Source organism: Ahaetulla prasina, chromosome 7, assembly GCF_028640845.1.
Source record: "Ahaetulla prasina isolate Xishuangbanna chromosome 7, ASM2864084v1, whole genome shotgun sequence".
Classification (NCBI taxonomy): Eukaryota; Metazoa; Chordata; class Lepidosauria; order Squamata; family Colubridae; genus Ahaetulla; species Ahaetulla prasina.
The window spans coordinates 70687884-70705109 of record NC_080545.1 but is presented as its reverse complement, the minus strand read 5'-3'; the positions used below and the strand labels follow the sequence as shown (position 1 = coordinate 70705109).

At 35.7% G+C, this 17226-nt stretch overlaps 1 protein-coding gene across 4 annotated transcripts in view; it reads right to left on the bottom strand.

Moving 5' to 3' along the window:
• Positions 1 to 17226, bottom strand: part of MYH9 (myosin heavy chain 9) — a 74461-nt gene that overhangs the window by 24915 nt on the left and 32320 nt on the right. For all 4 annotated transcript variants that reach the window (XM_058190017.1, XM_058190015.1, XM_058190016.1 and 1 more), the window contains exons 6-16: positions 12180 to 12272; positions 11587 to 11650; positions 10716 to 10814; positions 10109 to 10252; positions 8069 to 8164; positions 6950 to 7068; positions 6160 to 6312; positions 4802 to 4975; positions 3252 to 3425; positions 2630 to 2744; positions 390 to 583 (exon numbers count right to left, since the gene is read on the bottom strand). In XM_058190017.1, coding sequence (XP_058046000.1) covers positions 390 to 583; positions 2630 to 2744; positions 3252 to 3425; positions 4802 to 4975; positions 6160 to 6312; positions 6950 to 7068; positions 8069 to 8164; positions 10109 to 10252; positions 10716 to 10814; positions 11587 to 11650; positions 12180 to 12272 — 1425 coding nt within the window. The remainder of the gene's footprint in view (positions 1 to 389; positions 584 to 2629; positions 2745 to 3251; positions 3426 to 4801; positions 4976 to 6159; positions 6313 to 6949; positions 7069 to 8068; positions 8165 to 10108; positions 10253 to 10715; positions 10815 to 11586; positions 11651 to 12179; positions 12273 to 17226) is intronic.

Below are 17226 nucleotides of genomic sequence, written 5' to 3'. Positions count from 1 at the left end.
CTTTTATGTACACTGAGAGCATATGCACCAAGACAAATTCCTTGTGTGTCCAATCACACTTGGCCAATAAAAATTCTATTCTATTCTATTCTATCTTATGTGCGCGTGTATATTCCATTATCAATTGTCATACAAAACTTTGCAGGCTATATTCAAGTAAAGAGAGATCTTGTCTGATATGCATATTCCCTAATTCACACAGAAATACTTTTGACATTTAGTATTCCTTTTAGAAATTTTAGGAATGGCAACTATGTTCAAAACAGAAATACAATTATAAATATGTCATAAAGAATACCCACATTTATACTCCTCATTAAATCACTCCTAAGCCTCATGTATGGTCCATATATGATATTACTTCTAGTATTCAAAATGTTGAATTTTACCTTCTTCTCATGATTAGGGATGATACAACGGACAAAGTTGGGGTTGGTATTCCTCAGAGTAGCCATCAGTTTGGCTAGTTGTTCTTTATACAATTGTCCTACTGTTCGGAACATGCCTTTCCTGGTTTTAAAGGCTCCAGGTAATGCTGAATCTGAGATGCCAGCAACCTGATCCAGTCCAACTATGCGGTCAACTGTAAAAAATACACAGGACTATTAGATTGTTCTCCCTAATTTTCATGATTGTATGCATAACTTAACAAGGATGCAAAAATAATTTGCTTCATCTCTTTATAGATAGAACACTCTTGATTCATAATTTATATTGGAATAACAACAAAAACAGAAAGCAAACAGTCACCAACAAGTACAGGTTGGATCCACCTCATGCCTGACAGATCCAGCTGGCAGATTAAACTGCAATATTAGGTCAAGGAATAAAACAGAGTTTGAGACAACAGGGTTGACTTTAGTTAAAATATTGTTACCGTGATTGCTTTAACAAGATGCCAACAATGACTCGAATAAAGTTTGTCTTTAAAAGTTAAAGGTTTTTTTTTCCCCATGCAAACCACTTGAAGTACTGGTATCAAGTAATCCTAAATTACGACAAACAGTCAAACATAAGCTTATCACTGGAGAATAGGTCCATATACTTAAACAGGTTGAAAAAATATAGAAAGCAGTGTGTTTAAATTTCTTCTGTAGTACAAAACAACTTATATCACTACCATAATTTGTTTAATATGTAGAATTTATGAAACTGTAACCAAACATTCCAGGTGGTATGGAAAATGCATTTTAGCTGATGTATGCACAAAGAGAAAGTTTTTCAATACTAAATATAATGCCCTTGCACTAAGCAACCAAACCCATTCATTTTATTTTATTTTCTTGCTGTCAGTGTACCAGAATGCTAAGATGATTACAATATATCATGCACTGACTTCTTTAGTAGAAAAAAGTATTTTTTATAGAATTAGTCAGGATGATAGGGATTGTAGCAGATTGAATCTTTTGGAATTGGACAAATTAAAAAAATGAAACTAATCAACTCAGTGATGATTGATAGCAGCCAAGGCAACTCTTCTGTTCTCAATCATATGAGAAAACTTATTAAAATCAGTAATAATACCCAAAGGAAGCCTTTAAGTTGCTAATAGTGAAATGAGGAAATGACAAGAAGTATGATTCATATGGCTTGGTTATAAATTAAGATATTGCTTTTTTCTCTTAAAAGTAACTATTCAATTGACTCAAGAGGAAGAAAGTTTTCAAAACTGATGTAAAATAATGACATTTGTACTATCATTGAGACCTGGCCAAAATGCTCTTTGGAAGATTTGCTGTCCAAGTTAACTATTTGGAGACAGAAAATATTTAATTTTTCAAAAAAGAAATTTACCAAAGATGATCAGCTATATTATTTTGTTCAGTTACAGTAGTCCTTAGTAGCCATTAATGTATTTCATGGGTTCTTTATGCACACAATAGTCAGGCTGGAGCACATATAGTTGCCAATCTTAATGGTGTCACTGGCCTCATAATCAGTATTTAATGATTTCAAATCAGAAACAGCTTCCATTGACGAGAGATTTAAGATATTATCTATGTATGTCTGTTATATCTGCAAGATCACAACTTGCTTAAAAATCAGTTTTTTCAATGTTCAAGAGGAAGCTACTAGCAAAAAGCAGAGGAAGTGAATGAGACAGACAAGCAGAAACAGGAAAAAAATAGGAAGATTTAATGGAAGCATTTCTTGCATGGTTCTAGAAGGAATCACACACAACACAATAGCTGCATTGCTCAGTCACCTGGTTCTAGATGAAGAATAGGAAAATGTTGATAGAAATAGGCTCTCTGAGCGTTCTGTATCTCTGCAACAGAGACGTCAAAGAAAAACCCAAGAAAAGAGACAGTAATAGTAAGATTTAAAGCAAGAAATATTCTGTAGAGCAAGATATCTTAAGAACACTGGAATAGGCAAAAATAGACTTTTGGTCCCAAATTTGGATGGGGTGTTCTGAGGAACATATGCTTGAAAGTTATTCTGCTGCCTGATGAACTAGAAAAGGATCAAGTGTATTTCAGTAACAGGAGAAATGCCATATTGTCAAGCATTTTAAGAGAAATGAAAATGGCAACTGTCAATTTTAAGAGGAGGCTGCTCAAACTCAGGCTTCCAAAAGAAGGACAATACTCTTAAAGAAAACAAGAAAAGTAATATGATTACATACCATCTTTCCACAGGTCAGATACAAACTTATCAGAGGACTGGTGTAGCAGAGTAGCAACATTATCATTGAGAGGGTCCATGTTCTTCATTAGCCACTCATCAGCTTTATAATCAACCTAGACAAGACATTTGTTGCTGGTATTAACTACACATTATCAAATTGCCTCAGTAATGTCTAAAGAGACAAGGTTATGAATCTCTCTGTTCTGAGATTAAACACTGGTCTAGATCCATTGCACAAACAATGAACTCTATGTGAATGACCTAAAACCCTTTAAAAATGCTGGAAACATCAAGTTAACAATAATTAATAGTCAAAGGCCCAGAATCCATAAAAGTCATGATTCACCCAGCTTTCTGATCTTCCAAAATGCAGGCTCACAACATGTTTTAGCCATTACCCTGAGAAAATAAGACTTGTTTCATGCCAAGATTTTATATTAGTGCACTACCACAAAAAATGGTGATCAATATGCTTCCTATTACCTTGTGGGAAAAGTGACTATGCACCCTCTTCCACTATTGAAGAACTCCCCCCCTCTCCTCAAAAATATCAGTCAGCTCGGATTACTGCAGCTGCAGATTTAGAAGCATTTTAGTCTCTTTACACTCAGAATACTTACTCTGCCAGCATAGTGTATAATGCAGAAGTCAGCTTTATCTTTCAGCTGTTTTGGTTTCTGGAATTTAGGATGAGAGCCCTGCTCTTGCACCACCTTCTCCACAAAGCTTTTGTCTGTAGCCTTTGGAAACCAGCACTCTTCATCCAACAGGGCCAAAATGCCAGGTGGACCAGCCTAAATTAAAAAAAAACAAACCACTGTTAATAAACATTCCTGCCATGATTTAACATTTCAGGATAAAAGCGCAAATGCTATGTACCCAAGAGTGGCTTCCTGTATAGGTCAGAGCTGTTTTTCAGCACCTCTTTTGCCAAATCTTGCCTTAATTTTTCATGCTGTCCAACCTAAGGTGTTACAATTAGAAGAATTGAACTCTACAACCTTAACATTTTTCTCCATCCCTACAAAATGATTACACTATTTAACATACACATACATGTAGATATACATACATACTGGCTCTCCTTAAGTGATCTGGCTACCCTCTATTAACAATCAACCCCGAACCACCCCAACGAAGCCGTTGATGTGATGACCCGGTACCTTGAGGCCGTTCGGGTCTGGATAGGAACGAACAGACTCCGACTCAACCCATCCCATCCAAGACGGAGTGGTTGTGGATACCTGCGTCCCGACACAGTCAGCTGATTCCATCGCTGACTGTGGGGGGCGAATCGTTGGCCCCCAGGGAATCGGTGCGCAACTTAGCCGTTCTCCTGGATGTACGGCTGTCCCTGGAAGATCATTTGACGGCCGTCGCCAGGGGAGCTTTTCATCAGGTTCGCCTGATTTGCCAGTTGCGCCCTTTCCTTGATCGGGACTTTTTGTGCACAGTCACTCATGCCCTTGTTACTTCCCGCCTGAATGACTGCAATGCTCTCTACATGGGGCTCCCCCTGAAGAGCACCAGGAGGCTCCAGCTGGTGCAGAATGCAGCTGCGCGGGGGATAGAGGGAGTGTCGCGTAGCTCCCATGTAACACCTCTCCTGCGCAGGCTGCATTGGCTACCGGTGGTCTTCCGGGTGCGATTCAAGGTCCTGGTTATCACCTTTAAAGCGTTCCATGGCATGGGACCGGGATATTTACGGGACCGCCTGCTGCCAACAGCCTCCCATCGTCCGGTGCGCTCTCATAGGGAGGGCCTCCTTGGGGTGCCGTCAGCCAAACAATGTCGGCTGGCGGCCCCCAGGGAAAGAGCGTTCTCTGTGGGGGCTCCGGCTCTCTGGAACACACTATCTGTAGGGCTAGGTCTTCTCCCTGATCTTCGGACCTTTAAACGCGAGCTCAAAACTTTTTTGTTTCACCAAGCAGGGTTGGCCTAATGATTTTATTGAGGGTTTAGTGGGGTTTTTAAAATTTTTAGAGTTTTATATTTTTATTTTAATTCGTTTAGCATATTTGAATCAGATTTTTAACTTATATTGTATTTTAACTTTTTTGATATTTATGTTTTATTTGTGCTGTACACCGCCCTGAGTCTTTGGAGAAGGGCGGTATAAAAATGTGAAAAATAAATAAATAAATAAATCATGACAAGATGCCTCACTCACTGGTTTTTCTATAAGATCAATGCAAGGCTGCAAGTCCAGGCCAAAGTCAATGAAGTTCCACTCTATGCCCTCCCGTTGATATTCTTCTTGTTCCAAAATGAACATGGTGTGGTTGAAGAGCTGCTGCAACTTTTCATTGGTGTAATTAATGCACATCTGTTCAAATGAGTTCAGCTATTGCAGATAGAAAAGAAAAAGCATGTTTAAATTATTAACTATTGCCTATTACCACATTCAGCAAATGATTGCCAACTTCCAGTCTGTTATTCTGCTTTCTCTACAGAAAAGAGCACTGTTTTACATGCTTAGCTGTACTTTTTTCTACTTCTTGGAACAGCATATCTTACCATCTACTGTGTTTTCCTAAAAATAAGACACTGTTTTATATTTCTTTGAACCCCGAAATAAGCGCTTGGCCTTATTTTCAGGGAGGTCTTATTATTTTGGGGCGCATGAAGCAAGATGGGGCTCCTCTTGCCGTCTTACCTGATTTCCAGTTCTGTGTTTAAATATTTTCAAGGAAGGCTTATTTTTGGGGGGAAGAGGCTTATTTTACTGCATGCACTCAAAAGCCTGATTGGGCTTATTATCAGGGGATGTCTTATTTTTGGGGAAACAGGGCACTGCCATTCAATCTGGAGTAATATATATGCTTTTTCATTCCCCACAATCAAGATTGTCATTTTTATTGACACATTATTTCATAGCAACAAATCTATCCCCAAATGCAACATTTCTGCTACAAAATGAAGTTTTTTAAGCAACACATTTTTCTTTAGTATATTAAATCTCACAAACACAATCCCCCAGAAAAGCAACTTGCACTTTATTTACACATTTTAAAGCAAATTTATCCAGTTTCTTCAAAAGAATCATTCTTTCTGACTTTCCATCTGTACCATAAATATTTTGTCCCTTCTATCCAAGATTAAAGAAAATATATATCATAGAGGCATTACATCATAGTGCTTAAAGTTAATGAAGGTGGACCTCTTTAGCATTCCAGGAAGGAGGCAACATAGGTAATGAAACATCCTCTTACTCTCGGAGACCATAAAAATGCAAAGTTAATTCAAATGAGTTCTTCAGGTAACAGTAAGTAATTTATGATTCTTTTGTGTTTCAGCCTAAAGCATCCACTCCAAGTCCTCACTTATTTAGGCATATATTAATAACTTAATTCAAGCATATTTGATACACTTTTAAATTAGTAACTGAATATAAATTGACTGTTAAATTCTATAAAAACAAATTTCTATTAAATTCTCTGTTGCAAAATGTATCAAATATGCTTACTTCATGGAGATTTTTAGATTATGTCAGATGGATTAATTAAACAATTGTTCCGTTTCACTTACTTCAAATATTTCAAATCCAGCAATGTCAAGGATTCCTATGAAAGACGCTCCCTGCCTCTTTGTCTTATCCAATGCCTTGTTGATGCGCATCACCAGCCAACGGAACATGCGTTCATATGTAGCTTTGGCCAGAGCTTCAATAGCAAAATCAGCCTGAAAAAAGGTAAAAAGTCTATTGTCTATTCCAGATAGCAAAAAAAGAATAGAAAGCTAACCCTCACCCTCAATAAATGAATCTATGTTTGCAGATCTGAATTTCTGAGTTATTTCAATTCTTTCCAGTCCTTCTCTATATGCAGCATCCAGGGCCTGTTTGGTGCAGTAGACTGTTAAAGTACTGGCCTAGAAACTAGGAGACTGCGAGTTTTAGGTCTCCACATTAGGATGAAAGACAACTTATATTTAACAGCATTATCTTTAGTGTTGCAGTCACAGACTAATTAATTAAGATGGGCAGCCAGGTTCATTCTTTCTATTTCCTTTTCTATATCTAAGTGGCTTATTTCTACAAAAAAACTGGTTTTAAATATGTTGCATCTGCATAATACATAAAATTTGGACTATCAGAGATCAATTTGCCAAGTTCAAATGCAAGAGCCAATCAGTCCTTGTCCAGTTGCCTATGAGCTGCTGAGAATAATATTACAAAGCAATTCAATCTGCTTCTGACAATGTGAGTAAAATGTCAGGATACCAGAGAAGTAGACCACGGACATTCAGCTTGAAAGCTCATTGCTATCTGATTAATGCCAGCTGAAAAAGCTGACATCATATATTGTATAATACATACTTGCTCTTTAGTCTGAGCCTTTTGGACATAATCTCGGCCCACTTTGATGCGAGGGGTGAGAATGCCTCTGGTGAAGTCTGTAACATTGATTCCTAGAAGGTGAGAAACTTTCTGAGCAGCTACAAGAGAGAAAGGCAAAAGGAGATGTTTAGTATTTTAACTTCTTATATTCTATTCAGAAAAGATGAAAACTTGCAGCAAATGCTCCTAATCCCTAATGACAGCCAGCCTATCTAGGAGACTAGAACTGAACAGAAAGGATTCATCTATAAAAAGGAACAAATGACCCCTACACATCCTCTGAGGATTGTATATATCAAGACTCATTTCAGATTGAGCTACTCCAATGAAGAACAATAATTTCTAATGAAAAATATTACCCTCAAATAGCAGAAACCATGGTCTTAATACAGTATATATTCAAGTCACCCAAGACATGAGTTTCACATCTGATGATAGAGTCCAAATGTGGCATTTAAACTTAAACCATTTAAATTGGTTTTGGTCTAAACCTGCAAGCAAGATTAATTGTTCTTGGCTCCCAAATATATATCAGCTCTTATAACATAAACGTCTGAAAACATTCCATTGATATAAGGGACCCCCTCATTAAAATTAAGATGACTTTTAAAGCATGGACATCTTTGTTTTCAGCATACATCGAAGCTTGAGAGAAAAAAAGTGGAGCTATTCCAATAAATATGTGAAAGGTGCTGTACTCATGAAAGGGCCAAAGCATTTCTTCCAAATAATTTTTAATGAATGTGTTGTTTAAATAGAGAAGTGATTTTTGAGGATTTTTGCTGAGAACTTCTCCATTGGAGAACCATCTCTAATTTTATTTCTGTAAAATGCTTACAGAATATCACCTTCTATTCATTAGAAGCATTCATGCAGTCTGACATGGAGAATTCAGCCTTAACCTCTTCACTGATTTCAATATTCGGAGGAAAATACCAGTTGATCTCATTTAATGATGAGACAACCATAACGACCACTTAATGATACACCCAGGACAATTCCTCATTGTTTTTAAATGTGCTCATTTTTACAGTATGAACTATACAAAGAAAACGAAAACATCGCTCCCTAATCCATATCTAGGAAAATGTATTTTACCTGTATTGTCTGGCATGGAAGCCTGATCTGTGTTACGTTCTTTCTTGAAAATAATATTACCAAGCTGAAGAACACCAGAAATAACCCTTAGTAGTCCTGGGGTGGGAAACAAAGCAGCAATACAAATTTCTTAAGAAGTGTTCAGTTAGAATTTTTAATCTAAAAATGTTTCATTCTCCTGATACAGTTATAGCCATGTGACCTGTTCATGGTAATTCCCTTCCCTTTCCCATTCTGCTTTATCTTATCACACCAGCTGGCATTTTGTGGCAACTGAGCAGCCTCAATTCTCAGCAGGTTGTTTTTGCAATCCACCCACCTCTTAGATCCACCCTTTACAAAATCTTGCTCTTTTACAATCATTGAGATTTTTCCAGGCCTATTTCCACTTCTATTCTGTAGATGTTTAGCAATAAGCAAAAGCATTTTCCTTTCAATAAAAAACACACCTACTAAATAAAGAAACATAGGAGTCAATAAAAGAAGCACCTGAGCTACAACAGGAAGTGAATTTTCCTGTGCCTCATTTATTATGCAAAATTTATGCTTCCAATATAGAATTGCAGTTATATTGCTCCCCACATGAGGTACTAGTGAGCAGTTTCTAATAATCTCTCTACAAAGCATATTCTAAGATAGAAATAACAAGACCTTATTGGAACATTTTGTGCATGAAATGTCCCAGTGATTAGCCAACAGATTCGTTCCATTCCCTTTTTAAACAAATACTATTTTGATGGGTAGAACTTTTAGCCTAAATGGCTTCCATATGTTGCAAGTTTGCCGGTTTGACTAATGCAGTTCCTAATACAACTCAAGGGTTGAAGCATGGCAGAAATAGAAACATACATCTCATCTTCTCAATTACCCATGAGAATATCTCAAACTTTTATTAGTGTTCAGCAAATATTGAACAGCTGTTAGAGTGACAACAAACCTGGAGTTTTAGCTATGCTTTCAAGCAAACATAATAAAAAGTTTGCAGTAACCAGCCCACCCATATACAGCTTTCAATTTTCTCCCTCATGAAAATAATAATTATAACGCTGCCTAATTGTATATTGTGCCACTTTTTATTATTAATCTTGTGTTAGTTTCATGATTAAGTCTCATGCCTTAAAGATTAGATTCAAGATTCAAGATGCTTGATGAAGGGACCACATAATAACAAGCAGCGCTTCAAAAAATTGGTGATTTTTATCTCCACAGGTGAGTCACAGGGAGTACTGAAAGTATTAGACCCACTGAAAAATTTGGAAATGAGAGGAACCCCATAAAAACAAGTAGTGCTGTTGCTAATGTGTGGTAAACCAATTGTAGAGAACTGTGTGTTATTTCTTAGAGTGGGCATCTTATTTTATTATTGTAAATTATTTTATTTCTACATTAAACCTAATCCCCCTCACTCCATGTTTAAATGAAAACAGATAACAAGTTTTAGTTGACTTCATATATATTTATTTATTTATTTATTTATTTATTTATTAATCACATTTATATAAGGCTGTATTCATTGTTTTCTATTATTCACCTATTATTTATACTTGGATTACTTGTAATTGTTCCTGTTTTGTTTTTTCAACTGTTGTAAGACTAATGTTCATTGCATGATATACATACAGGCAATCCTCTAACTTACAAGAGTTTGTTCGAAATGGCATGGAAAAAAGTAACTTACAACTATTTCTTTTATACGACAGTTTTAGTATCCCCATGGTCACATAATCAAAATTGGGATGCTTGGCAAACTGGCTCATTTTAATGATGGTTGAAGTGTCATGTGATAACCTTATGCAACTTTATGACAAGCACAGTCAATGGAAAAGCCAGATTCACTTAACAACCATGTTACTAATTAAACAATTGCAGTGATTCACTTAACAACTATGGGAAGAAAGGTTGCAAAATTGGCCAAAACTCACTTAACTTTCTCACTTAGCAACATAAATTTTGGGCTCAAATCTAGTCGTAAGTTGAGGACTACCTGTATATAATTGTCACAACACTTGTTTTTGTGGAGCCATTTCTAGAATTCCTTACCCATCTGCTCATCATCTGGAATACCCATTATCCTCATTGCCTCCATTGTCTCCTGAAACATGTCCTTGTCTTGCTGGCCCGGAATTGTAACATGTCCATTGGAAAGGAAACGGTACTTATTGTAGGGCTCTAAAAGTAAGTCATCTAAAACAGTAAAAAGGAATGAAAACATCATTATTGGGTTATATCTTGTTTGGACAGACATTCAAAGGCAAGACTTTAGACTTAAATCCCCCGACAAGAATTATATATCACTACTCGAAAGTAAGATTGCTTGTATTAGGCTTTCTATAGCAAAATTTAGTTTCATTAAGCTGTTTCGTGGTAAGAGATTTCTTCAATATTAATTAAATTTTTAGTAAGGAGCAAATTTTCAACTATGCCATAATTGACTAATATTACTTTTTTTTCCTATTGCACAGTCAAATAAAAGACAATAATTGGACCTAATATCAAGCAACTATATCCAATATTTACAAAACGGTGCAAGTACTATAAATAGGGAAACTATGGAACAGAAAGTCAGCAAGGTGAAAGGGGTGAGGACACATCCGATAAATCAGAGTGCCTCGATCAAACTGCAAAATGATTATAGTCAAATACTCACTCTTCAGGTGCTCTCCTGCCCCAGTCAGCAAGTAGTAGAAAATATGGAATGTCCTTTCTTCTTTAGCCTGTCGTATTGCCCTTGATTTCTCTAACAGATCTTTAGGGATGTTAAGGAATGGAGGAAATCCTAAATGTTACACATAGATAATCTCATAACTGAAGCACTTGTCAATAAAATATCAATGGACATGCTGCTTTAAAAAACTCCAACATTCAAAAACTGAGCTTCTATACTGGGATGGGCTACTAGAGAAGGACACAACGGATAAACTAGCAGGAAAGCAGCATACCACAGTCTGGGAGTGGGCGGGAGAATGTAAAAGTTTTGAGGAAAAATTGTAAGCCAAAGTTCCTGAGACTTTGAAATCATGAATGATTTCACCATGAGACATGATGAAATCACCACGTTATTTTTTAAAAGATACTCAAAAGGTTTTTCAATGTTTGTATAACTTTGGCAACTTATTAAGATATGCCCCAAAGTTTTAATTTAAAAGAAGTATAAACATAGTTCTATCATATTAGGGATTTTCTCCTGGCATGAGTCTTTGTAATCTCACCCACAGTAGTCTTAAATTAAGTATAATTTTCACAAATAGACAATAGTGAAGTTAGTGGGGGGGGGGAGATAGATCTAGAATTCAAAAGAAAAATGTTTTCATTTACAGAAAGTACAGGGCTAAAATTAGAAACTTTCCAATACTTTCATCTTAAGTGATTATGATTTCCACAAAGCAGAAATTCCCATTAAGACAATCTGCCTCTTCCAAGAAAAATCTCAAAATGCTGTCCAGCTACATTTTTTTTGTAAACCATTATACAGTTTCATTATGAGTTGTCTGGATCAGTGTTACTGGTGAAAAGGATACAAGTCTCAATGTTGGCTCCAACAATATATCCATTTACATCAAAGTTGATTCTAATAAACTTTCCCTTAAAGCAAAAAAAGGCATAGGAGTTAAGCAACTGCCACTGAAACAATACAAGACAGTATCATATAATTCTTCTAAATTTCCACAAATCAACAACTCATTCCACAGGATAGCCTCAAAGGAACCTGATCAGAGAGTTTCCCTTATTGGCAGTAAGTAGTTCCTAGAGTTAGTTACAGAATAGCAAGGACAAAGATCATATCTGCTTTATAACATTTTAATCAGTTGTCATTAACAGCCTAAAATACTTCTTGTGACAACAGGAAGAAATGTACAGTAATAACTGTGTTTTTATTGTTACTTTCTAGGTACCACGTAATATGACAATGTCATCCTAGTGCATATATTTCTATATTCAAAAGTGAAGCCTAAAGTGAAGCCTATCTTGTTTTAAAAGGAAGTTTAATCCTCACCCAATTTATGGAGACATTTCCTTTACAATATATTATATATTTGAGGCAATCAATTTTTTCCTTAATAGCGGGCATTATTCAACAATGATGCGATGAAGCAAAAAAAAAAATACTTACAAATCTTGAAGAGTTGTCATTTTTAACAGTTTTGGCATTTCCAAAAGCCTCCAATATAGGGTTGGCCTGAAGCAGCTGCCTCTCTAGCTCTCCCTAAAATAAGAAAATCAAATATAAAACTCTCAACTGGTTACTCTCCAGAAGCTATTAGCCAAATATATCATTATCTCTTGACTTCAACCTATATTGAGCTTCAGAAACTATAAACGTGAAGAGTTATTCATCTATTACCAAGATTAATACTTCATATCATCAATATTTTTATCAAGATTAAATTTTAATTACATTTTATTAAGATTAACACACAGTTAAGACAAATTAAATTATATTATTGAATCCTGGGGGGGGTGTTATTGGTTATACACAGGTTAATTGTAAGTTTAAAGATTTATTGAGGTTTTGCCTTCCTTGTGCTTTGGATATTAGCCTTCAAGATGTCTAAATGTTCTTTAGTTCCCATAGTGTGCCTCTAAGCTCTCCGATAGGCTAGAGTGCCTGGAGAGCAGAATTCTATTACTGTCCAACCACTGGTTTTTTTAACCAAACAAAACAGGAGTAAAAGCCACTACTAGACAACTTGAAAGATTATATGGCTATATCAAGGAAAAACTGTACACTGAAAAAAAGAAATTAAATGACTGGAATTAGGGATCTTGTGTATATACTAACGCTTTTGAGGAATCCTGCATAAGAAAAATATATTGGTTAGAACAAGTGATCTATTTCTGGATCATGTGTTTTTGTGTTAACTGTTTATCTTTAACAATTTGTGTTTTTTTTATAAACTGGACATTTTGCAATTTGATTCCCTATGGCAGCACCCAGTTTGATGACAATTTTGTAGCAGCACCTATTCTAAAAATTCCTACTTTATTTACTGGTCTAGCAAACTGAAGACTCATATTTTAGAATCAGGCTTTAAAATAGGTCTGTTTTTGACCTATGGTTTTAGGAGGCACAGTTTATTCCAAGAGCCAGATATAAAGCTAACATATAAACATTCTGAACAAAAAAATCACTTTCATAAACTTAACCACAATTCAATATCAGGTCACTGAAAAACCTCAAAACAGTTTTGTCAGAACAAAAATATAAAAACCAAATTGCTGTCAAAAAACACGAGTGCCAAAGCTTCAGTACTGCAATCCAGAATATCCAGGAAATCCTTTTTCCTATGTGGTAAAACAGGAATATCATATCCAGGCAGCTCTAAATAGCAGCAATGAAATAGGAATAACTTTTAACTCTTTGTTGCTCTTATGGACATCTGAGTATTTCAAGCCCATATACAGTAGCTCTAAGTATAGGAATCAATGAGGGAGAAAGAGCCATATTCAAGAGTGAGTGAGGTATTTTCAAAGATAAGGTCATTTGAGCAAGGAGTAGGGAATGATTTATTTTACAAAATAAACATTCCCCTTTTAAGTTTGTAATACTTTTCTTCTTCATTTTTATCTATTCCAGAAGTCCACAGAAATTAAGGAATCCTTTTTTATATAATGCCCAAATGTTTCATTTTGATTCAATCCTACATTCCAATTATTTAAGATTTTTAAAATAATATTGTAGCGTAGTCTTGTAGTAGCATTTTATAACTGACACATTAATCACCCAGGCATGCAACTCTGTTGGTATACAGTAATTGTAGTAGTAGATGGTTGCAGATTATTTATTTTGCAAATGCTAGAATGCCAATTTAAACTTCTACTTATTCAGAACCTTCCTTTCTTTCAAAACCCGAGGCAATTTATAACATCAGACTAATGTTTGACTAATATTATTGCTCTAACATTCTAACATTCATTCTCAAAATGCAACAAGAATATTAATGGTGAAACATTAATGTTCTTGTTGCATTAATACTTGTTGTTCCATTACTGCAGTAAAATCACTCTACTCAAGCAATTCAGGTGATATTAATCAAAATTTTATTGGAAGAAGGCAATGGCGACAACAGTGAATGCAGGATATTATTCAGCCATGGGAATTGATAAAATTTAGGGACACATTGCTGCTATCCATCAAAGAGCACAATATCAAGTAGACTGAAGAAAGCAAAGTCATAAAGTCTCAGATGGACTCTAAAATGTTTATTTTGATAGCAATGTTGATTCTCCCGTTTTGCCTTTCCCACTCACACACCCAAAGGTTGTCCTTCCCCCATTCATTGTCTTCTTTGATCCAGCAATTGAATCCCAACTCTTCCTTCTGATTGCAATCTGTTGCTATGGTGATGAGCGATATCACAAAAATGAAACATTACCACTTCCATTCTTCTTAACATATTAAAATCTATGTTTACAGCAAAGAGCAGGAGAAAGAGCAGGAGCAGCAAAGTTTACAGGAATGCAGCATTTGGCTAAAAGAAACAAGAGTTTCCATTGGATGCCTTGAATATTTCATGTAGCTATTATTTTGTAGTTCTTTTTCCACTTTAAAAAAATAATGGCCAAGAGATATAAATTAATCCAGGACAAGTCACAGCAAGAAGGAAACAGGAAAGAAGGGTATTTTTAAGGCATTAACACTTCCTTAAGTAAACAGCAAAGGGGAATCTAAAGACAGTCCATATCATCCTATACATATTAAATATTAGAACTATACAGCAAGACCAAAAAAAATGTTTGGGCGCATCTTGTAGCATCTGCTTGAAAATTCTTAAAGTACCATATCTACGTCTTTTCTTGAGGCCATGCAACTGCTTCACAGCTGCAATTTTATTCCACAACAATCAAGGGAGAACATGTTTCATGGTATCTCTATGTACTCCAAGTACTTTTTGTTTTCAAATCCAAAGTGTTGCACAGTCATACTAAATGTGCTGTCTTGTTGAACTTTTGGAGTTGGGGGAGAAAAAATGCAAGTTGTTCTCCATGTTTTGAGACTTGGGTTATTTTTGTGCTAGATCTCTCATTCACTTCTTAGTTAGTCTGCTTTGATTCCTTTTCTTTCAGGACTTATTACCCAAGATAATAAATAATGAATGAAGGGGATGACAGTATACTATGGACACACAGTAGCACTATTTTAAGAAATATCACTGGAATCGTAGGAATAAGAGCCTGTTCATAGATTTTCCTATTTGCGAAGAAAGAAACCAGATTAATTCCTTCATAAAAACCTAGTACCACAGAATGAGGTCTATCCCAAGCTATTATGGGATTAATTTTCTCTTTATAGTGAGGGGAGAAAAGACCTTCATCTTCCCAGATTTTTCTTCATGGACTACCACAGAACCGATACAATATTCAGAAACGATCTTTATAGAGTCAGTTTCAATTGTTCATAGTTATTCATGTCTTAGAATGGTTTAGTTTCTGCATCAGTATAGTCTTTTCAACTATGCAGAGTTATTAATACTTTTAGCACATTTTGTAACATAATCCATTCAATTTTATTTACTGTTCATATTTAATATTCAATATTTGTTTGCATTTACTTGTGAATGTGTTTTCCTAATTTTTATGAGATGTGAAATACATAGGATAGTTGTATTCTATTTTATATATTCAGGAAGTGCAGGACTTTTTCTTTTAATTGCAATCTGAATTATGCAGTGAATCTAGTTTTTGCACAACAAAATATTACTTAATGCCAATAAAATCTAGACTTGGGAACACCGCTAATACTTCTAGTTCAACTTCCTAGTCTCTTAGACCATTCTCTAAGGCTATGCAGATCTCTCTACCTTCAATAATTTCAGAAGATCTTACAAGCAGAAATCTCAATTTTTCCACAAAGCAGTTTCAAATATTTCCTCTACGACAGGGGTCTTTAACCTTGGCAACTTTAAGACTTGTGGACTTCAATTCCCAGAGTTCCTCAGCCAGCAAAGCTGGATGAGGAATTCTGGGAGTTGAAGTCCACAAGTCTTAAAGTTGCCAAGGTTGGGGACCCTTGCTCTAGGAAACAACCCAGGAACAGTATCGCTCTTGGGAATCTTCAGATTGTTAACTTCTGACCTGCAAAAAGCTTTCAAAAGCTTCACCAGCCTACTCATAATTCAAACCAGTTGAAAGATACTGAAAAGGAGTTCAGGTGCCATGAGGCAATTTTTGGATTAAATCATTAAATCGACAAAATCTGTTGAAGATGATAATACTGATTTTTCTCTTCCACTAGGGCAGATATCTTAGCTAACAATCTTTAACAAAAAATTGTGATCTCTGAAAGTTAGAATGTTCAGAAAATATTTTAAGTATATCTGCTGGCAGTGGGGAGAAAAAACAATCAAGAGAAAGCTGCATTTTTTTCTTCCAAAAGCCACTCGTTAGAATGTGCATTTGCACACACACTCCATGCAGAGATACTCATAGAACTAACCTATAGACACGCATCATGCCAGTGTATTTAATATCAAAATCAAGATTTTATAGAATGGAAAATATCAAGTGTACTAGAAAATACTCTACATTATAATGATTTGCAAGATTCATTCTGGGAAAGAGGCTTGGAATTGGAGCATCCAGTCCATGCAGGGGCAGTTTCTTTTCAATATTTTTCAACATCTTGCACCCACAGCTAGTATACCGTGTGGGACTGGAAGTCCTGGAAAAAATTGGGTCCATGCTGTTGGCCAAATCCCCACTGATACCAGTTACTCTGTACTATTTTAAAAGGACATCTATATCGCTGCTCAGAATGCCTTACTTAGCGCATGTAAGAAATTGTGTAAGGCAGATCAAATGTGATTACTAAGTTTAGATAATAAGCAATCGTGTATTTGTTGTAAAAAAAAACACTACAGCCTTTCATTCAGTTCACCTAAAAAAAGCCAATGTGAATTGTGAATATAATAGTTCTAGCAGCAAAAAGTGTGATACAGGTGGGAGTGAAAAGCTGCTATAAATCACACAATGGAGCAATACACACACATTATTGGTGCAGATCGTGCAGTCAAACGTGCAGCTCACCTACGAAGTACCAAGGGATGAATTCTGACATAATCCGCCAAGAGAAGGGGAAACAGTGAGTGAGACAATATTTCATAGATGCTTATTGGCACAAAAGATACACATTGACAGAGATTTTATATGATTATTCATAA